At 37.1% G+C, this 24,525-nt stretch overlaps 1 protein-coding gene across 1 annotated transcript in view; it reads left to right on the top strand.

Annotated features, from left to right (window-relative positions):
• LAMA2 (laminin subunit alpha 2) overlaps positions 1-24,525 on the top strand; it is a gene marked incomplete at its 5' end in the record, with an annotated part of 457,095 nt that overhangs the window by 385,301 nt on the left and 47,269 nt on the right. Inside the window, 6 exons of the mRNA XM_012554936.2 lie at positions 6,520-6,663; positions 7,685-7,818; positions 9,956-10,115; positions 14,331-14,455; positions 18,641-18,803; positions 19,458-19,602. Of these exons, the coding sequence (XP_012410390.1) occupies positions 6,520-6,663; positions 7,685-7,818; positions 9,956-10,115; positions 14,331-14,455; positions 18,641-18,803; positions 19,458-19,602 (871 nt within the window). The remainder of the gene's footprint in view (positions 1-6,519; positions 6,664-7,684; positions 7,819-9,955; positions 10,116-14,330; positions 14,456-18,640; positions 18,804-19,457; positions 19,603-24,525) is intronic.

Raw genomic sequence — 24,525 nt, 5'->3', positions numbered from 1 at the left:
GACAGGAAAGAAAGAAAAGACCAAAATGAATGTCAGAAGAGACTCTGAAAGTTGCCCTTGAATGTCGAGTAGCTAAAGTGAAGGGAAGAAATGATGAAGTAAAAGAGCTGAACAGAAAATTTCAAAGGGCGGCTCAAGAAGACAGAGTAAACTATTATAATGAAATGTGCAAAGACTTGGAGTTAGAAAACCAAAAGGGAAGAACACACCTGACATTTCTCAAGCAGAAAGAACAGAAGAAAAAATTCAAGCCTCAAGCTGCAATATTGAAGGATTCTATAGGAAAAATATTAACAGATGCAGGAAGCATCAAAAGAAGATGGAAGGAATACATGGAGTCACTGTACCAAAAACATTTGTCTAGGTTCAACCATTTCAGGAGGTAGCATATGGTCAGGAACCGATAGTACTGAAGGAAGAAGTCCAAGCTGCACTGAAGGCATTGGGGAAAACAAGTCTCCAGGAATTGACTGAATGCCAACTGAGGTGTTTCAACAAACGGATGCAGCACTGTAAATGCCCACTTGTCTATGACAAGAAATTTGGAACACAGCTACCTGGCCAACCGACTGGAAGACATCCATATTTATGCCTATTCCAAAGAAAAGTGATCCAACTGAATGTGGAAATTATTGAACAATATCGTTAATGTCACATGCAAGTAAAATTTTGCTGAAGATCATTCAAACGTGGTTGCAGCAGTACATTGACAGGGAACTGCCAGAAATTCAAGCCAGATTCAGAAGAGGACGTGGAACCAGGGATATCATTGCTGATGTCAGATGGATCCTGACTGAAAGCAGAGAATACTAGAAAGATGTTTACCTGTGTTTTATTGACTGTGTAAAGGCATTCGACTGTGTGGATCATAACAAATTATGGAAAATATTGCTAAGAATGGGAATTCCAGAACACTTAATTGTGCTCATGAGGAACCTGTACATAGATCAAGAGGCAGTTGTTGAAACAGAACAAGGGGATATTGCATGGTTTAAAGTCAGGAAAGGTGTGTGTCAGGGTTGTGTCCTTTCACCATACTTATTCAATTGTATGCTGAGCAAATAATCCAAGAACCTGGACTATATGAAGAAGACTGTGGCGTCAGGATTGTAGGAAGACTCATTAACAACCTGCAGTATGCAGATGACACAACCTTGCTTGCTGAAAGTGAAGAGAACTTGAAGCACTTACTGATGAAGATCAGAGACTACAGCCTTCAATATGGATTATACCTCAACATAAAGAAAAAAAAAATCCTCACAACTGGACCAATAATCAACATTATGATAAATGAGAAAATATTGAAGTTGTCAAGGATTTAATTTTACTTGCATCCACAATCAACACCCACGGAAGCAGCAGTAGAGAAATCAAACGATGTATTACACTGGGCAAATCCACTGCAAAAGACCTCTTTAAAGTGTTAAAAAGCAAAGATGCCACCTTGAAGACTAGGGTGCACCTAACCCAAGCCACAGTGTTTTCAATCGCCTCATATGCATGTGAAAGCTGGACAATGAATAAGGAAGACCAAAGAAGAACTGACACCCTTGAATTATGGTGTTGGCAAAGAATGTTGAATATACCTTGGACTGCCAAAAGAACGAACAAATCTGTCTTAGAAGAAGTATAGCCAGAAAGCTCCTTAAAAGCAAGGATGGTGAGACTATGTCTTACATACTTTGGACATGTTATCAGGAGGGATCACTCCCTGGAGAAGGACATCATGCTTGGTAAAGTAAATGGTCAGCCAAAAAGAGGAAGACCCTCAACAAGATGGATTGACACAGTGGCTGCAACAATGGACTCAAGCATAACAATTGTGAGGATGGCAAAGGACCAGGCGGTGTTTCATTTTGTTGTACATAGGGTTGCTATGAGTTGGAAGTGACTTGGCGGCACCTATCAACAACAGAAGAAATAAGACATATATGCAAACAACTCTAAGATAATGCAGAATATTTTAGTACATTACATGAGAAGTGCTACAGAAGTTGAGAAAAATCAGCTCTTGCAGATACTAAAAGATTTCCTAAAGGGAATGATTTGAACCAGGCCTTGAAGTGGGATGTGAGAGGGGAGTATGATGAGGGAGAGAATTCTGAGAAGAGGAAATGTCTTGAGCCAAGGCAGAGAGTAAAGAGGAAGTTTCAGGGTTGGTTCATGAAAGAGTGGTCTAGTTTTCCAAGAGTGATCGATAGAGTGAACATTGAACTGGAAAGGTCAGTGGAGATCGGTTCTTGTCAGGCCTTGAATGGTAAGTTAAGCAGTTTCATTTAGCAACAATTGTATCTGGGATAAACTTCATTGGCAAGGATAAGTTGCAAGTTATTGACCATGAAATGTGGTACAATCAGAGCTATGTTTTTTTAATATGAATCTTGAAGTAGTTTGTGGGATAGATGAGAGAAACTAAAAAGAAGGAAGCAAATTTAATAAGAGACCCAACCTTAGCTGTGGCAGTGGCAAGAGAAAGGAAGAAATTGATATACCACTCCTGTATTTTGCAATGTTAACTTTGAAGAAGCAGTAACAGCAAATATTCTTTGTGAATTACACTTTTACTCATATTTTTTGCCTTAGTCATCTAAAGGGGAAATCTGTACATTTTTATTATTTCCTCTTGTAAAGAAATCTAACAATATGCCTGTATATTCATGAGTTGTGAATAACCCCCCCCAAAAAAGATGATAAAATTCTGACATATATAAATACAAACTACAGAATACAAAATGAATGAAAGGTATAAAAGTAATTCTAGAAAAATTAACCATGGTCCATGCCTTTCAAGGACATTTTCAATCACTTATAGAAATAGAAGTTACAACAAAATGCCTTATATTTTGTAAGATATTAGAAATATACATGCAGAATTTTTTTTCCCAAATACACTTTATACTAACTGAAGATCACATTTGCCTGTTTTACAAATGTGTTTTAAAACCTGGTACAAGTGCGTGCATGTGGCCTTAACACATACTGGATATGACCAAGAAAAAGAAGACATTGATTTTAAAGTGGCTTTCTTTTGGTTTGTTGACTCTGTTATTGAGTGGCTGATAATATTTTTAAGTGAATGATTGGATAGAAAATGTAGTAAAAATCCAATAGATTATAATAATGGGATACTCAATAATGTTTAATTGAATTCATGATGATTAACTGGTAAGTAATGTTCAATGAAAAATGCCTTAGAGATATCTAATGCTTAGTGATTTTTATTTACAAGGCACGCTAAGGATTCAGATTAAAAATAACAATAATTGATAGAACCAAACGTCCTATGAAGATATTTGTATTTCAGAAATTTGTCACTTCTTACAAGAGGGATATATACTACAGATTTCCTCTAGAGAAATTTATTAATATTATACTGTGATTTATAGGTTAAGTGGTTAAAAGAAGTATCTATAATTGGAAATCAAAACACAGAGGAAACAAGAAACAAAACAAGAAATCCAGAGGGTTTTCTATAGAACGAGCAAGATTTGAGCAGTAGGTTATTTTACAAGATTAATTGCTAGCATAGTGAGTATTACATCATTTGTTCAGAAAGCCTTAATTTTTAGATATCTTAAGTATGCCAAAAGTAGATTAATCATGACTCCTAGTGATGTGAGATTCCCTAATGTTAAAATAGCAACTCTTCTAGACCTTCAATTCTCAGATGCTTTCATCACTTCCGTTAGGTTTCAGTACTGGTACTCTGTCTTCTCCAGTTTTGGCAAACTCTCCTTTCCAACACACGAATCATGTAATCCTCTGTCATTTCTACCTAGCATACCCAGCAGGGGTTGAAACTCTTTCTTTGGCCAGTGCATTCTACCTATATTCAGTTAATCCTTCTCTAACCAGCAACTGAGGAATGTCATTCAATTGTATTCTTAAAACAAAAAAATGACTTGTTTATGATTAAACTAGCCATAATATGGTCCAGACGAAGTATAGATAAGACAAACTACACAGTTACGTTTGACTACTCATCCAGTCCCACTAGGAATTTGGATATGATTTCCCTCCAGGGATAGCTGTGTCTATTACTCATTCCCAGTCGTGAATTCTAGTCAGATCTTGATTTTTTTTGTTCTGTTTGATCTCCTTTTGATGTCAATGACACTTACAGCTTGCTTCAGGTATTAAATTTGCTCACTGCCAAGGTCTTTTCTGATAACGGTTTTGGTTCACGTGCTGTAAATTCCTAAACATGCGCTATCTGCTATACCTTTACCTGGATATTGAAAACCTTTGAAGAATGCATTCCCTCTACCTGCCCTCTAATGTATTGGCTTTCTCTTGTTTTGCTTTATTTTTTTTTTTACTCTAAGCCCTCAGATAACTCTTTGTATAGCTACTACTCTATCATGTAACAGCCTCTGCCAATCCCTATCACATATCTGCTTTATATCATTAAAATCCAGAGTAAAAGTTGTGCATTTCCTGATTCAGATTTTCCACAACTCATTTTGATTCACTTATTCTGAGCACGGAACAGAGAGGGGGAGTCCCTTTATCTGCAGAGCAAAGAGCATCCTGTCTGAAAACTGCACCACCAGGAAGACCATCACCCCAGGACACAGAACAAACCCTGTAGGGATCAGAGTTGATACAGTACTAGGGTCTTCAGTTTGTACGCTGGCCTGCATCCTCCAGGAGAAGGCAAGATCAGAGAAAACAGTCTGAGCAGCAGGCTTCCTAGATGGTTCCAGCCCCAGGTTACGACACAGGGCTCCAGGAGAGTGACCCTCTTATCTCTTTCCAACACATAGTTTCCTCTGCATAGTGATGCGGTTTGTTTAGCAAATTAGGTAATGCAGCAGTGGTATTCAAATACATGACTTTCTCAGGGCCTTGGAGTCCCTGGATGGTGCAAATGGTTAATACACTTGGCTGCTAACCAAAAGGTTGGAGGTTTGAGTTCACCCAGAGGTGCCCTGGAAGAAAAATCAGCCATCAAAAACCCTATGGAGCACATTTCTGCTCTGACACACATGGGGTCACCATGAGTCGAAATCAACTCCACAGGAACTGGTTATGCAGGGTCTGCAGGAGACACAACAGATCTGCTGTACCCCTAGACATTCTCAAACATATATATCTGAATTTACTTATTTGCCAGAACTAAAGTTTGCACCCAGCACCACCTCTGTATCGTCTGCACCACGCTTAGAGAGAGTTCACAGTGCTGCCTACACTCACACCCTATTTAGGCTGTTGGAGACATTCCTTTGTGTCACCATAATATGGAGACTGGTTTGGTGACCTAGGCTATCTTGTTTGGAATCTAAGAGTCCCTTCCATGGGGGTAACAATAACGCTAGGTGGCTTTCTTCCAAGCTATCTGAGTAAACTGTATTTATTATGTTTGCAAACTATATGAGTAATGCAAAACGCTAGAAGAAATGAGAAAATGGAAATTCACGACTAGTAAGGGTGGCACAAAGTGCTCAGCTACTAGCCAAAAGTTTGGTGGTTCGAGCCACCCAGAGGCTCATTGGAAGACAGGTCTGATGATCTGCTTCTAGCAACAAGGGGCAAGAAGCTTCCTGAGGATGGGAATTTGAGCCCATGGCAAAGAGAGGCCTTACACCCTCTCTGTCTCTGCCTCCCACTTTAAGGACTCTATTACTGGGCAGAACAACAGTTTCTAAGTCCAAGCAACTACGTTGCTGTCCTGAAATCATCCTGATGAGCTGATGGAGATTTTGCACCTCACCTAAGGAAATTAGCTCAAATAATCAACTAGTGTTATTTGGGATTGAAGAAAGCCTCCCTAAGTGTAAGTAAAAATTGGTCTGAGCAGCGTCAGTCCTATTCACAAAGGGATTCCTTTTGTAGCAATTTATAGTAATTTTTAAAGTACTAGTCAAAAGAAAAAGGAGCTGTTACATACATTAGTAGTGATAGCCACTGGAAATCATTTCCATCTCACTTCCTAGCAACTTAATAAAAAAGGTATAATTTATTCTGAAATATATGTTCTGAGTGGAATGATTAATATTATTCTTATTGTTCGAATAAAATCTATATGGCCTCTTTCAATGCTAAGAACATGGGGGGTAGGTAATTTTTCTCTTAAAAACTCAAAGAAAACACAGTTTCCTACTTTAATTGATACCCAAATCACTGAAATTTCAATCTTAAGATTTCATTAAACAACTTTAATGAAAATCATTACCATTAGATTCATGTAAAATCATCTTTTGAAAATGTTTCCTCTTTGTTCCTGTTTTTGTAAAGGAGAAAGGTATGAAGGTAAGAATTTGTTAGCTGCATGTTTCAAAAAAGTAGTAGCATACTAACAAGACATGGGACAGTGAACAGCTCATTGTGAAAACTAGCTCTTCTTTGCTCTTGTTAATGAGCATAATGGTGTCAGCATATGGGCATTTAATGATACTATTTGATGACAGAAAAATAACTTCAAAGAAGAAATGATGACAGCTCAATGGTTGTTTGGGAGCTACTTCAAACTTTTTGAGAGATTTAGTTTTGGTTCTTTGTACCTTGTTTTTCTTGAAGATCAAAGTATCTGTGTCTTCGGGAGGTGACTGCATTCGAACATACAAGCCAGAAATCAAGAAAGGAAGCTACAATAATATCATTATCAATGTCAAGACAGCTGTTGCTGACAATCTTCTTTTTTATCTTGGAAGTGCCAAATTTGTAAGTCTAATATTCAGTTTTTCTTTGGCCTACTGTGTATATTTACAGTCAGAAGTTAATTTCTGAAGTAGGGGATATGTATAGAGTCCAATAACATGGCCCCAAAATCATCTAATGTAGCCTTCCAAAAATGAAAACCTTGGAAGCTTACCTCACAACGTTCTGAAATGTCAAGTGAAGACTTTTTTTTTCCAACAGAATTTAGACACATTTACTTTAATTTGTGGGTATGCCAGCATTTATTTTTTAGTAGTTTTAGACCCAGCTATTTAAGATGAAGGGTTTTGTTTCATTTTGTTCATTCGTTTTTTACTTTTCTCACATAAAGAATTAAATAACTTTTTACAATATACTTTCATGTTAATGAAGTGAAAGTGGCAAATTGTGTGCTAATCTCTTACCAAAGAAAACTCTTCTGATTCATGTTGAATTTATGACTCAAATGGATGTAACAGAAGTTGTGTCTACAAAAGGCCGTAGAAAAAGTGCTAATTCCTTTCATTGGCACCACGTGACTTTGCTTGCATGGGGATGTTCCAAAATAAATCAGATTTTTTAATAGTTCAATCATGATATCAGTCACTACTTACCATTCAAATGAGGAGTTCTGGGTCACACTGGCTAAAATAAAAAATAAAAAAACATAGCTACACCCTCAAAAATATCAGTGTCCTGGGGGAAAACAACAATGAGTTTTTAATTCAAAGATTTGCTTTTATTTCTACTACAAGTACCAGAGTGAGAAAAATCTTTTGTCTCAAAGTCAGACCTAACCAGAATTGGTGAAATTAACACATATGCCTCTGTGGGAAGGACATATATGTTGCCTTAAAGCTGTAATAGTAAAATATCAATTTAATCATACATAATAATAGAGCACATCATTTGGGGAGTCTTACTGTGAGGCTTCCAGTTATTTAAAATATCTATAAATGACACCAGTCAGAAATAACTCCACTGGCCTCCTCTTTCAGGGTGATTTATATGGGATATCTATTGTTTTTGTGTTTCTCTGCGCTAGATTGACTTTCTGGCTATAGAAATGCGTAAAGGCAAAGTAAGCTTCCTTTGGGATGTTGGATCTGGAGTTGGACGTGTAGAATATCCGGATTTGACTATTGATGACTCATATTGGTACCGTATTGAAGCATCAAGGTAACTAATTTAGTAAAGATTAAGGTTATTGAATATGACAGAACTTTGAAGTAGATTTCCAGTTGATAAGAAAACTCTTATTTTCATTTCACAAAACAGCTGTGTATGCATGTATGCACATATAGTTGAAAACACACACACACACACACACATACACATATGTGTAGGGAAATGGCTACCTTTGGAGTGCCTGCTAGGAACTGACAGACCTTTGAGGTATTGACTAGAGTTACAAGTCCCTTTCTGAGCCCTGTATGTGGTGTCCTGTAGGAATTTAGGCATTTAGATTGTTTTTAGATACCCTCTCTCTCCTGAAAAAGAAGTCTCTGATGCTTGTCCTCATTGAACACAAGCCAGAGCATAAGAGCTACCATTGCTGCCTGTCACCGGTGTGCACAGCTTCCTCTTCTCGGCTTCATAGCAATATGGCCTACAGGCATATGCAACATCAGAATGCTGCATGAGTATGTAACATGTTAGGTCCGCACACTGTCTTCAAATGGGAGGTAATAGGAAATTGATTCAGTAATTCTGTCTACTTTGAAGCTTTAATTCAGTTACCAACTTTTAACAGTGTATAGATTGCTTACAGTACTCATTCCTACCCTCAATACTGCTCTCTCATTTTCATTTCTTCTTTTCCCAATTCTCAACTCCTACTAAACCCAAAGCAGCTAACAGTTCAAAGGTATGGTTAAGGGCCCAGGGCTAGAGAAGAGGCTCGTCTGAGATGGCAAAGAAGACTTGAAGTGGTAACTGTTGAATCTAGATGATGGATACAAAAATTTCCACTCTATGTTTTGCATATACTTAAATTTTTCCATAAAGAAAGTTTTTATTAAAAAATAAAAAATTAATGAGAAGCAAAGGAGCCCTGGTGATTTCAATGGTTAAGTGCTCAGCTACTAACTGAAAGGTTGACCATTCGAACCCACTGGTTCTGAGGGAGAAAGACGTGACAGCCTACTCCCATAAAGATTACAGCCTAGAAAATCCTATGGGAAGTTCTGCTCTGTCACGTGGGGTCACTCTGAGTCGGAAATCGGCTCAAAGGAAACTAACAACAACAACAATGAGAAACAATATTTCCTTTTTAAGATCTTCAGCGAAAGTGTGTGTGTGTGTGTGTGTAAGAGAGAGAAAGAGAATGTGCTAAGGAGTAGTGGTGTTGGAGGGATTAAGTACTAATAAGGACATTTATGCTCAACAGAGTACAGTTCTTCTATCAGAAGAAAAACTTTCTATTAAAGAGATGAACCCATTTGAATAAATTCATTCAATTTTTTCCATGTATTTCATTTAGTACTGTACCCTCAAAGAAAAAAAACAATTACCAAAATGAGACAACAGGAAGAGAAATATGACACTGAAGTTTTGGTATGACTGCTTGTCTTAGAAGAGAGACCAGATTTTCATCTTAAACAATCCATGGAAATCAATTACTTGAAAAAAGAAAATGAAATAAAATGATAGTAGCTTTCAAAAGTCTATTAATTGAATTCAAAAGTGAAATTCTTCTATACAATTTGTACACACAGCTCTGAAGATTAGATTTTACCCTATGTGCGTTAAGATGATGTGCCAAACGATAAAAGACGGTACAATTCCAGGAAGACTACATCAGCAAATTTGGATCCGAGATACAATAAGGGATTTTAGGAAAAATTATGCAACTTATAATGCAGAAGGGGGGCTCTCTCAGGGTTCACTTGCTAAATTAAATAAAATAACATGCTAAATGAAGTAATATTAACTTGTTTAAAAAGCTTATGTTGATAAATATTAAATTATTAGGTAGAGCAATAGGAAAAAGGCTTTCCACTTAACCAATACCAATTTCCATCAGCTAATTGCTACTGTTGTCATTTCACATCAGTAGACAGCCACAGGATCAGGGTATGTTGCTGTCTGGCCCTGGCTGGGTCTGACCACACGCCTCCAGTGAAGATCAGATTCTGAGTTTTGATTTGAGATTTAATGAATCTGGAATGTCTGAAGCTAAAAGCCCAGTTATTTCCTAAATATTCCGGAACAAGTCTCTTTGTTTTATCCCTCTTAAGTTTATAGTTACTCAGAAATGTGGTACATGTTTCACTTTGTATATTTTTTTTCTTCCTTCAACACACAACTCTGGAAGAACTGGGAGAAATGGAACAATTTCTGTGAGAGCTCTGGATGGACCCAAAGCCAGCATTGTGCCCAGTACATACAATTCAGTCTCTCCCCCAGGGTATACTATTCTAGATGTGGATGCAAACGCAATGCTGTTTGTTGGTGGCTTGACTGGGAAACTAAAGGTAATGCGCTCTTCCCCATTCTGTTCATTTCATCTTTATAGACAGGCAACACCTGATCTTAATCACTCTCAGAGAAGGCAAGATAAAGCTCTGCAAAGACTTGGTCACTTTGACAACTTGTGTTTCTCAAACCTTGTGTTACTCAAAAACATGAATTTATCTTGAGCAAGAATTTTCTTTTGTGAATTTCAACCTAGAAATGTATGGTTTTAAGCCTATAAGTATATTTACCTTAAACAGTTGCTGTTTTGCCCTTATCTGCAGCATCAATTTTTTGTCATTCTCATTTAAGTCGCTTTCAGAGCAAAGTGTTTTTTTTTAAATATACCTCATTCTCTGAATCAGTTTATGATTTATAGATATCAAGTGCTATAAAGTTCATATTCACATCTAATTAAAAGATTTATGAATACCTTGGGAAATATCACAGGAGCCATAAGCTTTCAAATCATGATCTGGTTTTAAAAGTTTCTGAGTTGCGCTTCTCCTCTTTCTTATAGGGTAATGCACTTAATATTCATAATTGCTTCATGACAGGTACTTGTGCATTTCAAATTACAAAGTGCCTACATTTTAAAGGAGCTCATGTTGTTTAAATAGAATTAGATGTTGGAAAACGACCCGGGGGTGAGATGTAAGAGCATAACCAAATGTAATGGATAATCCTGGGCTTGTCAGAATCATCCTAGGATGAGATTAGTCAGAAAATTTGAAAAGCCACGGTGACCTCAAATTTATGAGAACTGAACCTTCATATAGAGTGAAGTTTTTTTTGCTTTGTGTATGAAATGTGACTCTAAAGTATAAGAATTGATTCCACAACTACACACTAAAATCATCCTCATTTCTTACAACTGCATATAAATGTATACGGTACATAGTAATATATAGTCATATTGTCAAGTTTCTCTCCTCCCCAGAAAGATAAATATAGAGGTAGCACAGCATAGTACAAAAGCCATGACTTCTGAAATGAAATCTGAGTTGGATTCCATACTTTAGCATTGACGAAAATATAACCATAAGCAAGTCAGCTAACCTCTTGGACTTCAGTTTTTTCCAACTAGAAAAAGGAGATAAAAATATCTACTTTGCTTGCATATTGTAGAATAGAATAATAAACTTTTATAACATTAATACAGACCTGATTATGTGCTAAGTACTATTTTAAGTAATTTCTAAGAATTAATTTACTGAATTCTCACAACCATCCCAAAAGGTAGTTATATAGTCTCCATTTTATAGTTGAGAAAACTGAAGCACAGAGAATGTAAGTGACATGCCTGAGCTCACACAGCTAGTTAATGGTGGAGCTGGAACTTGAACACAAGGAAACCAGCAGCAGTAAATCTTCACTCTTTACGAGGAGTCACCACGCTTTATCGCCACAATGAATAATGAGAGTATATGTATAAAATAAATGACTAATGCCTAAGACATGGCAGTAGTCACACCTTGAATTCCAGGAATTGTTATTATTCAAATGTCACTGGTACAAAGCAACTTTCTTTTCTCAGTCTCAGGGAAAAAGAAGACATAGACAAATGAAATCTACAGAAAATCTTTAAAAATCATTTTGACCAAGAGTATTAAGGCTCCTGCCACACCAGAATATGAACCCAAAGCTGAAAACAAGTAACTAAATGAACTTGCTGATAAAAATTCAAATGAGCAGGAACATGTCTCAAGTATAGTCTTTCAAGATGAAAAAAGGAGAAGCATAAATCAAGTAGAATCCAAAAGTAGGATAATCAACCTCTGGACAATTAACAGAGGCTTTGAGTGATGACGGAGAATTGCAAGGACCATTCTGACTTGTAAATGTCAGTGGCTCTAATCAGCATTCTCTCTATATAGCAAAGTTAAAACTAGACATTTTAACTATTCAGTGACCATCTTCTTACATTAGTTCAAGAACTCAAATATGTTGACTCATTTTTTTCCCAAGATTATTCAGGTAAATGTGGATTAGCTTTGATGCAGAGTTTCCAAATGTATAAGGCACCAGAATATAGTATTTACTTGTCATACGTGAATATCAAAATCAATAGCTATTAAATTATAACAAGATGCCCTGGAAGGGAAAGGCAATACACAATATGGGAAAGTCAGCATAACATGACCAAGGCAAGGGAAGACACTGAGAGGTTACCAAGAATAAAAGACAACTATGGTAAATACCATAGCATATACAATCCTACAACAACAGTAATAACAAAAAATAATTTATGAGGGGATACTTTGATAGATATGTATGTTAAATAGGTGTGGGAGGCTGTACGGGAGTACAGCTGAGAGCATATATATGTATGGTTGTGGATATTTCTGCATACATATTTATATGTGCTGCATGTTTATTCATATGTATAATAGAATATGTTGATGACACAGTTATGGAAACTTCTTAGATATAACCAAACATGTTGTGGGACTAAGATACTGGGATTGAGGGCTGAGGACCATAGTCTTGGGGGACATCTAGGTCAATTGGCATAACATGGTTTATAAAGATAATGTTCTACATCTTACTGTGGCGAATAGCATCTGGGATCTCAAAAGCTTGCCAGTGGCAATCTAAGATACAACTATTGGTCTCTTTCCATCTGGAGCAAAGGAGAGTGAAGGAAGCCAAAGACTCAAGGAAGCAATTAGTCGAAAGGACTAATAGCCCACGTGAACCACAGCCTCTACTAAACTGAGACAAAAAGAACTAGATGTTGCCCGGCTGCCACTACCGACTGCTCTGATCCAGAACACAGTAGAAGGTCCCGGTTAGAGTAGGGGAAAGCTGTGGAACAAAATTCAAATTCATAAAAAATGAATTGATACTGGTCTGATAGACCGAAGGAACTATTGAGACTATAACCCTAAGACACCCTTCTAACGTGGAACTGAAACCATTCCAGAGATCACCTTTCAAGCAAATAATAGACAGTCCTGTAAAATAAACAGTAACACCCGTGAGGAATGTGCTCCCTAGGACAATCAACTAAACGAGACCAAAAGGGCAACATATGCCCAAAAGCAAAGATGAGAAGGCAGGAAGGAATAGGGAAACCGGATGAATGTAAGTGGGGAACCCAAGGTAGAAATGGGGAGAGTGCTGACACATTGTGGTGATTGCAACCAATGTCATGGTACAGTTTGTGTATGAATTATTGAATAGGAAACAAATTGAGTATGTAAATTTTCACCTAAACCACAAAAAAATGTTAAAAAAAAAAGATGTTCTGGAGTGGAACAGGTCATTCCACTCCTTCAGTGATGGCGACATGTTTTAAGTTTCAGATCTTTCCCTGTAAGAATGACACCACCAGCGTTGTCAATCAATGAATATTTACTGGTCTCCTATTAGAAATATGTGCTAGTCTGCTTCTGTAAAGATTACAGCCTTGGAAACCCCACGAGGGCATTTCTACCCTGTCCGATAGGGTCGCTATGAGTCTGGATCGACTCGACTGCAACATATTTTGGTGATTATATGTCAAGCCCTGTCCTTGTTTACCAGCAAACAACACCAACAAGGTCTTTTCTCTTCTAAAATTAGTCATTTTCCCTTCATTCTCATAAACTGGAAAATTTCTTGGGTGTGAAAGGAAATAAAAAATTGAGGATAGCACTATCCTAGGAAAATTTATATATATATGTATATATATAACTTGCCTATATACAAATTATATATTTATTACTTACCTATATACAAATATATGTATATTTGTATACCCCTTTTCTTGATCTTTGGAGAGAATCTTCTTAATGTATTCAGTGGCCCAGGTTTGCCTAAAGAGAAGAGATAAGGAACAATAACGTTTACTGAACACCTTGTCAGTGCCAGATGCTGAACTTAGTACCATAATCTAATTTATTTACCACAATAATCCCAGTTCACAGATGAAAATATAAAATCTCAAAGAAGATAAGCAGCTCAATAAAGTCACAAGCTAGGGAAGTGTTTATCTACTAATGGCAATAAACTGGTATAGCACAGAATAACCAGAATCAGTTAATGAAGTGTTTGAGCTTTTCCTCTTTGTTGACCCATTCTGTAGTAGCTGTGGGAATGTAACATGGTTAAAAGTTGAATATGTCAATCTAAGAAAATCTGAAAGAATGGATAATAACTACTCCAGATTCTGCTGCTAATAACTTTCATGGGAAATCCAAGATTATTTTTGAAACTCTAAATTCTAACAAGCATATTATTTCTCTCTGCAGAAGGCCGATGCTGTACGCGTGATCACATTCACTGGCTGTATGGGAGAGACATACTTTGACAGCAAGCCTATAGGGTTGTGGAATTTCCGAGAAAAGGAAGGTGACTGCAAAGGATGTACAGTCAGGTTAGCTGAGATAATGACTCTCCCAAGGTCTTCCCTGTGCATCACAAAAGCTTTCAGTTCATTGTGCAATATTTTATCAGCACGTCGACGATGTGGAGCAGGTTTGAAGTGACTGTATTCAAAGGTGGATTTACCATGAAACTAATGAAACTTCAAGTTCCTACCCCCATTTGTGCACGCACTTTCCAAGGCTCTAGGAGATACACTAGCAATGTTTTGTATGGCCGTAAGTTTTTGTAAAGATTGCAGATATCTTTACCTCAATCAATTAAAACCACTCTCTCTCTCCACTCCGCCTTCCCTTTGTGTCCAGGGGGTTTTGTGTGTCCACGGGTATCTTGTAGTCATAATTTTTTTTTTTCTCTTAGTAAGAGAACTCTCCAAACTGATTGAGCAGATTAGGATTGTTTTTGTTTTTGTGAACCCTCTGCTTACAAAATTGCATGGGTTTTGAGTGATCTACCCCAATGCTAGTTTCCCATAAGCTCTGGTATTTGTAGGGATGATTTTTTACAGAACTCCTGGTTGCTTTTTGTTTGTCTGTTTGCTTGTTTCAGAAGACTATATATCATATTTTAATATAAAGACTAGTCATTTCAGTTAAAAAGCAGACATGAATACAGGAGGGAGATGTAAAAGACGAGGTTGCAAACAGTAGACTGGGAAAATCTCATAGAAAACCGTAGAATGTCAGTTTTAGAAATTCGTATTTGTTCAGCAATCAGTAGAAGAGATGTAATTTGTTGCCAAGTTTTAGAACAATTAACCTGTCACTAGTATAAAAAAGGAGTGTATCTTATTTCTTACACTTCTGAGAATCACATTAAGACTAAAATACGGAAAAAAGAACTGCTACAAGTAAAAGTATTTAAGCTCAACATCGAAATGATAATGAATTATTATTATCTTAAATCTCGATATACATCTAGTTCTATAGTTTTTAAGTTACATGTGGAAGAGTGTGGCTATCCCAAAATAACATAATTAATTCTTACTTACCTAACTAGATGTAAAGGTTCAAAAGAGAAGCAAAGTGGCAAGTTAAGAAACTTAACATTTATAAATTAAAATAGTAGTAACTATTCCTGGAAAATCTATTCAAAATGAATATGAAAATTCTAATTATGTTGTTTTGTTGTTGATTCATAGCAACCCTATGCACAACAGAATGAATATGATGTTAGATGTTGAAATATATATTATTTCTGAAAGGATTCTTTTTTTTTCCCAATCCCAAGGTCACCAATTCAAATCCAGGCTTACTTGGTGATGACTCATAGCAGCTACTGGACTAAGTGAAGTAGGCTGATCTACATCTGTATGGTTAGCTGTTCCCAGCACAAAACTCTTTCCCACAGATTTGCCATTTACTTGAATAGGAGAACCTCATATAGTGTTGGATTTGGAAAGGTCCTTAGAAATCATTCTCGGATCTAACCTTTTCATCTCAAAGTTGAGAAGCCGAGAACTGAAGTGTTAAGGGGCTTGAAGCAAGTAACACAAGTCCTTAGTAACATTCCACATCAGACCCCAGGGCATCTGCCGCCTAATCCACTATTGTTTTTTCCATTATATGTTGAAGGGATTGATAGATTTGGGACATAAAGACATCAGGGTATAAATGTTCCAGAGATTTATACAAGAAAAAAATGAGATACATGTTTTTTTATTCCAATACTTACTCTGACATTGAGTAGTGAAATTTTATGTTTTGTTTTTTTATATTAAGTAAGTAGAACTGTTTGGGGTCAAAGCATCTGGGGAGCTGTCAACATGACTCCCATAATGTTTTCCTAGGTTATCATTGGTAGTGTGACTGTATGTAATGTACAATCCTAATGTTTGATAATGTCAAGGAATCTTCTCCTAAATAGAAAACCAAATAAAACCAAACCCATTGCCATCGAGTCGATACCAACTCAGAGCAACCCTGTAGGACAGAGTAGAACTGCCCCAAAGGGTTTCCAAGGAGCGACTGGTGGATTTGAATTGCTGACTTTTTTTGGTTAGCAGCCAAACACTTAACCACTGCACCACCAAGTCGCCAACATATCTAATGCAATGGTCCAGAAATTATTGTACTTCTAAGGATGAGGGAAGGCTATTTAATAACCAACTTATTCACTATGAATTATACTGTTGTTAGTCTGCTTTTTTAGTTCCTCAGACTTTCAGTTAGCATTTTTCATCAATACTGAAAAATCATTTTTATATGTAAGTGTATATTAGAAAAAATATTTTCTGATAGTACCATGTGTTGTTACACATTAGATGTAACTGAAAATTACAAAGACTTGACCCTGAAATATACAAGCCAAGACTCTTCCTTCCTCTTGTCTTCGACACTTTGTTTCTCTCTGATCGGGGAACAGAAAGAAAGTCAATTTATCTAAAATGTGTACAGTTCTTCTTCCAGAAGCCCATTAATATTTGTGCAGTATTATTTTTCTCAATAGATAAGATTTCATAAAAACAATATTCTAGTGCCCTATTATTTTATAATGGCATTACTGTATTATTTCTCAATATCCCCTTCCTTCACCAAAGTTAATACAACACTCCAATCCTAGAAATCAGGGATAACTAAATGTAATTACCTAATTTGTTAAGTTTTAGAAAGGAAAAAAATGGCCTACTTGATGAGTAACAAAATGCATGTTTAAAGTTTGAAAAAATATTCTCACAATTGGGATTTACTCTGCAACAAGGTCAGATAGATAGATACATACATAGATAGATAGAGTGATAACTTCACATTTGAAAAAGAAATCTTTTAAAATATTGTATATACTACAAATATACTAAAAATAATTAGTCAACCAGTATTGATTGAACATGTGTTCTCTGTGAGGCAATTTACTACACTAAAATTCCCTTCATTCCATACCACTAACTGGGCTCTACTATGAGCCAACCATCACACTAGATGCTGAGTTTGTACCTGATATAAGGTCTGGCCCATAATCCTTAATTGTTCTCATAGAGCTACATTTTAGTGAAGGAGACAGATAAATAAATATGCAGATAAATGTAGGCATCCTTCATTGTCTGAATCCAGTCTGTCTTGGAAAGATGTGTTGGATGTTGAGTGTTCAGAGAACCAGGACCTATATTCTATATGTTTAATGGGAAATATAATAATGCAATCCCATTATATCCAAAAACCCCATAGTTCCTACAAATATCACTTAAGACAAACTGAAACACTAATATAATCATTCACCGAATACTTCTGCAAAACATAAAGCATTTAAATCACCAATGACCTAGTTATTAAACACCTGATGAAATCTTTAGTGGATATGTTTTTGCACAGTACCTAACAAGACCATACAGAATCAGATGCAAATTATATTTTCCTTCTAGACTGCAAGGAACATTTACTTTAATGTACAATAAAATAATATGTTAAAGATGCAACGAAACTAAATTGAACCTGGGATATCAGTACCCGCAGGTATAGCAATACTGAGATGCATAAAAGCTAAATTTTCAGGGAAAGAGTGGAGGCAATAATAAGAATACAATAGATTATGTTTAAATCCTGCAAGTAAGAAATGGGACACTAACTGAGATTACTGGAGAACATTCCAAATTCTCCCATCCAGATTCACATCAACATATGTGTTTTCTATGCCATTTATATAAATTTATCATATAAGGTTTCACGTAATGAATTTAAGGTAAAAAATAATTATACATCATTCTAGCAAATATTTAGATAATCAGGGATAACTAAATGTAATTACCTAATTTGTTAAGTTTTAGAAAGGAAAAAAATGGCCTACTTGATGAGTAACAAAATATAAAGGAACCGTATGGTCTGGGAAGTCCCCTTTGGGGAAATGATAAATTTAAACTGAAACATAAAAGTAAAGAGGGGAGTAAAAAAACAAAACGGTTAAAGATCCTAAGGCTGGAAAGAGTCGATTACTCTGCCTGTGACTAGAGCTTAGATTTCATCAGGGCACGAGTGGAAGTGAGCAGATACATTAAAAAGTCCAGGTGAGCGATGACTGTTACTTGGTCTAGGATGGTGGCAGTGGGGATGGAGAGAAGTAAAAGGGTCGATGTATTTGAGATGGTTCCTGCCTTGTAGCAGCTTACAGTCTAGTTCTAGAGGACAGTTTAATGTATGGACTAAGTAGATGTTGCCATGTTCATGTGAAATGTCTCTCTCTTCAGTCCTCAGGTGGAAGATAGTGAAGGGACTATTCAGTTTGATGGAGAAGGTTATGCATTGGTCAGCCGTCCTCTTCGCTGGTATCCAAACATCTCCACTGTCATGTTCAAGTTCAGGACATTTTCTTCAAGTGCTCTCCTGATGTACCTTGCCACACGAGACCTGGTAAACATATGCACAGCAGCTCTTCCATGATTGAAAATGTGCTTGCTTCTTTTCCTTAAGATTCTAATAAAATCATCAGTTATTGTTAACATTACCAATTATTGTTAAAAGGAATCTGGGATGGCTGTGTGATAGACAAGTGTGAGTGTAGAAGTGCTAGTGTCAGAAAGAGTGCTGACATATTTTCATTGATAACTTTACTCACAGATACAATTTAATTACTATTTTCAATATAACTCCCATGTAATCCTTTCAGAGAAGCACCCAGTAAACATTTTCCCAGTATGGAATCATGCAGTAGCAAACTACTTCTTTAGTCTTCTTCCAGAGACCTAAATTAAAAGAGGATTCTAAATATTGTTTTGCCCTATTTCTTTCCGGATCAATGTTTATTAGTAAATTCTACTGTAATAAAAGGATACAATCTAGTAATTTGGTTGTGACCATTTGCAACATAACATCACACCCACAAAAGTACACAATAATAGCAACACCAATTCTATTTTTCCAGAATAGATTTCTATTACAGGGCAACACATTCAGTGAATTCGCCATAAATCCCTATTATAAACACCAAGGAAAAGCAAATACCATATTTCTCAGTGTATCGAATCACTGTTTGTTTGTTTGTTTTTTTTTTTGCCCTATTAATAGAAAGATTTTATGAGTGTAGAGCTCATCGATGGACACATAAAAGTCAGCTATGATCTGGGTTCAGGAATGGCTTCCGTTGTCAGCAATCAAAACCATAATGATGGGAAATGGAAATCATTCACCCTGTCCAGAATTCAAAAACAAGGTGAGTTTTTATAGTAATAATGCAGTATGGGCCTTAATCATGCTATCCAAACTCCTGTGTACCTAATCTTGAGGAAGGCCACCCTGTCTGTAATTTTAGATACTCACAAGTTCTCTGAAAAATCAGTACAGTCATTTCTTTTGCTTAGATTATAGGTGGTGTGGGTTAGACATGACTGATTGAAGAGCCAGATGGTTCTCTGTCATTTCCTTTTGAAACTGAGAGCTTGATTTCAAAACATAAAACTGTCTTACAACTTGTAAAATTATATCCTATAATAGATTTGAAAAATGTTAAGTGCTTTTTTTCTCCCCCCTTTCCCTATTTTGCCAAGATTTTTCCTATAGAACAGCCCATGGGTAGAATTTGTAGGGGTGACAGGGCATGGCTACCTGTGCTTTACTCTTTAAAAATGCCAGAAGTGTGTATGCAAGCAAGTAAATAACTGAGTAGTAATAATTTGATATTTTCATGGTTCCTGGACATTTTCAAAACACTTTCACATACATTACTTCATTTGATCATATAAGCAGATAGTTGGTGTTAAAGGAAAGGGAAATGTAGACTCAAAGTTATATGTGGTCACAGACAGATATAAAATCTCACAACCAAGACAGAAACCCAAGTCTATTAGCTCCTCAAGTGGTTCTATAGCTATTTAAGGATGATTCCCCTAATACTGTGTTATATGGCATTACTGATATCTGCAGATGAAATTTTAATGTTTAATGTTTAGATAGAACTAATTAATGTGAAATTTCGTGAAAATTTTGATTTAGTTTTGTATCATCTTTCATTCCTACATTTAACAAATATTCGCTAAGCACATACTAAGTACCACATTAGAACTAAGTGAAGTCTTGTCATTGATAGATCATTGCCTTCAAGGAACTTGCAGTCCTTGGGGGAAGAGAGACAAGTAAATCAATCGTTAGAGAATAGAGAGCTGATTGTGTAATAGAGTCATGCACAGCAGGCTGTCAACCTCAGAAGAGAAAAACATTTGAGTCAGACAAAGAGGTCATTCCCCAGGGGAAAACCACTGAGGCACAAGCAGCAATTGATTGGCTGGCTGGATGAAAACTGCGTTTGGAGTTTTCAGTGTTAAAAGATGTGAGAAATCATGAAGGCGTCAGAGAGCATAATGCATTATTTTCCAATTGTTTTTCCTTGGAGTATGAAACCATGGAGAAACTCTTCAGTGGGGACCCAAACTGGTTTTTGCACTTGTATAAACTGAAGGACTGCCGCATACCTTACTCCTCTGTATGCGAGGCACAATGCGTGTCTCTGTGTTAGAGACTGCGTAATAGCTCAGTAAGAAGAATCTGGTTATGTCTAATTGACCAATATCTCCCAGCCTTCTTTGATCACAGAATCCTTCCATTCCTGCAGTACTAACATTCTACTGCGTCCACTTTGTTGTTGTTATTGTTAGCTGCCATGGAGTCTTCCCTCAACTTCTGGCAACCTCATGCACATGTAACTACAGATAAATCCATAGACGAAAAAGATTAATGTTAACAGAAAATTATCAAGAGATGAGACTAGAGAAATAACAATCAATTCATAAGGGGCTTTATGAGCTAAGCTAATGAGTTCCAGCTTCATCCTGAAACACAGAGAACTACTGTAGAGTATTAATCAGGGTGTGACACCATCAGATTTGTGCTTTAGTAAAGTTTCTTTAGCAGCAGCTTAGAGGATAGATTTGTGATACTTCAGGATGCTACTGCAGTAAACCGAACTATTTTTTCAGATATTTTATAACTCAAATATTCCAACAATTCAGAAATCTCTTTCACCAGTTGGTCTCATTTTCCCAAGGCTTCCTGTAGCTACTTTGTTATTTCTCTGTGGTCTGGAAAGTGAAAAGAACTTCCCATTTCAGAACTGGATTATTGCAGAACATTCAGAATCTTCTACTCCATTCATATTCTCTTGTTCAATCCCTTTGATACAATTGGCTGATTTTTTTTTCTTTCTAAGTTTTCTCCCAGGCCTTCAAATAACTCTAGACTCCACATTGCTTTTTCTCTTCCTGAACACCCCTATCAAATGCACCAAAGAGTCCTTCTCACTTTAATTTTGGGTCTTAATGGCATGATTCATCCTCCTTACTTCTCTAATGTGTCTTTATAGCATTGCAATTTAAAAAATCACATTTAACCCTATGGGGTTCAGTTGTTGGGTACTTTGATCCTGAAATTAGTATGGGACCCTCTCCATTCTCCTGCCCCTGGTTGTGCCCACTCTCTGTGGTCTATGATGCTTCACCACCAACTTCTCAAATCAAATAAATGAAAAACTTGATTGAAATGAATTCTCTGGAGCCGTTCTATTTTTCCCTGTGAGTTCTCATATATTCTATGTATTTTCTTAGCTACTTTTAAAGCATTTTATTATTCTAGCAGATCAATTAACATGTATTAATTTTTACTTTAAAAAGAAAAACATGGAAGCCACAATAGAAAAGAAAGTAAAGGTTATTAACAGATAATTCATGAAGGAAAAACAAATGCAGATTCCTAATCAATAGAATACAAGGATATAATGAACTGGAAATCTAGGTTGGGGCCTGGTTTTGAAATGATTTAAAGCCAAAGTAGGAGGTACCTATTGGGTTGTTGAAGTTTTTGAGTAGTGCAATGGGATAACACGCTCTGCTGCTAACCAAAACCTTGGCAGTTCCAGTCCACCGAGGAAGAAAGGCCTGGAGATCCACTTCTGTAAAATCAGCCATTGACATCGTTATGGAGCACAGTTCTACTCTGACATACATGGTGTTGTCATGAGTCAGAATTGACTCTACAGCAGCTAGATTATTGCATTGTCTACTGAGTTCCCTTTTTCTGGATCTTGCCTCTCCTCATCTCCATTTAAATACACCCGAAAGAAAAATGAGCAAAGAACATTGTGCTGGGTACTTTATTGAAGCTTGTTGAAACTTAGCACCATCCCATCCCTCCTAAGCACTCTCCTGGACATAGACAGTAACATCTGGGAAACTACATTGTCCAGATGCCCTGCCAGTAGATCTACAGTTAGAATCCTCCAGTGAAAGGCACCCTCTCAAAGTTCGGAAGGTGGAAGGGAAGGAGAAGTCACTATTCTCTGGCAGCAGCAGACGGGGAGTCTTGCCCTTGACCTAACCCTTCAGCACTGCCAGCATCGAAGTCATCATTAGTGACTCTCAGGGTCTTAAAGTGTCCTCCTGAGGCTCTTTCACTTCAGTGTTGCTGGCAGCTGGGACCACTGGTGGCAGCTTCCCTAAAATCTTTGTATTTCTAGATTTCTTAAATACATCTGTTATGAATTGAATTGTGTCCCCCAAAAGATATTGTCTTTGTCATCTAGTGCTGCTCTAACAGAAATACCACAAGTGGACGGCTTTAACAATGAGAAATTTAGTCTCTCACAGTCCGGTAGGCTACAAGTCCAAATTCAGGGCATCAGCTCCAGGGGAAGGCTTTCTCTCTCTGTTGGTCTCATCAATCTTCCCCCGGAGTAGGAGCTTCTCCGCACAGGGACCCCAGGTCCAAAGGACACACTCTGCTCCTGGCACTGCTTTCTTGGTGGTATGAGTTCCCCCTCTCTGCTTGCTTCCCTTTCCCTTTTATCTCTTGAAAGATAAAAGGTGGTGCAGGCCACACCCCAGGGAAACTCCCTTTAAATGGATCAGGGATGTGACCTGGGTAAGGGTGTTACAATCCCACCCTAATGATTTTTAACATAAAATTACAATCACAGAATTGGAGGACAACCACACAATACTGGGAATCATGGCCTAACCAAGTTGATACACGCATTTTTTGGGGGACATAATTCAATCCATGACAGATGTGTTGAGGACCTACCCCTTGGTGCCTGTGAACATGATCTTGTTTGGAAATAGCGTCTCTGAAGATATTATCAGTTAAGATAACATGGGGTCATGCTGGCTGCTGTGGACTAGTATCCTTACAGGAGAGGGGAGAAGACACAGAGAGACAAAGAAAGGATGACTATGTGAAGATGCATCTATAAGTCAGGGAACATCTGGGTCTACCCAAGGTTGAGAGAGACAAAAAAGGATCTTCCCTTAGAGCCTTGAAGAGAACATGGCCCTGCCAGCACCCTGAATTCAGACTACTAATCTCCAGAACTATGAGACAATAGATTTCTGCTCTTATAAGCCACTCCATTTGTGGCACATTATTATGATAGCCCTAGGAAACTATGACACATCCTCCCTGACTTTTGCTCCCTCACATTTCAACAATTGTGTGAGCCTGAGTCCTTGTATCATACCTCTTCCTACTCTAAAAAAAAAAAAAGAATTTAATCATTTACCTGTAGTAGCAATATTCAAAGGTCACAAAACAGTGAAATCTAAATTAAAAGAGAAAAGAAGGAACACTTGGAAAAATAACCACCTACCTGCTGTCTTAAGTTTAGCTCTGATAAGAAACATGTATTGAGTACCAGCTATGTATCAAACGCAGTGTTGAGTCTGTGAAGATGAATGCAGTCTCTATCTTTGAGTAACTTAACATTCTTTGATGCAGAAGTAAATAGATAAGCTCAGTGGGATGCAGTAAACACTACGGAAACACAGAGGTAGGGCACTTAACTGAGCTCAAGGATACTTTTTTGAGGGTGGAGGCGGTTGCAGAGTGATCCAGGCTAAGGAGCATTCACATGAAAAGACAACAGTATATAAAAGGCATGGCTTATTTATGGATTATATTGTGTCCTTCAAAAATGTGTATCAACTTGGCTAGGCAATGATTCCCAGTATTGTGTGATTGTCCACCATTTTGTCATCTGATGTGATGACAAAATGTAAATGTGTTGTAAATCCTACCTCTGTGATGTTAATGGTGCAGGATTAGAGGTAGTTATGTTAATGAGGCAGAACTCAATCTACAAGATGAAGTTGTA

This window comes from Trichechus manatus, unplaced genomic scaffold (genome assembly GCF_000243295.1).
Source record: "Trichechus manatus latirostris isolate Lorelei unplaced genomic scaffold, TriManLat1.0 scaffold00002, whole genome shotgun sequence".
In the NCBI taxonomy this organism is placed as follows: domain Eukaryota; kingdom Metazoa; phylum Chordata; class Mammalia; order Sirenia; family Trichechidae; genus Trichechus; species Trichechus manatus.
The sequence above is the reverse complement of the archived record's forward strand: the minus strand, read 5'-3'. Positions and strand labels throughout refer to the sequence as shown.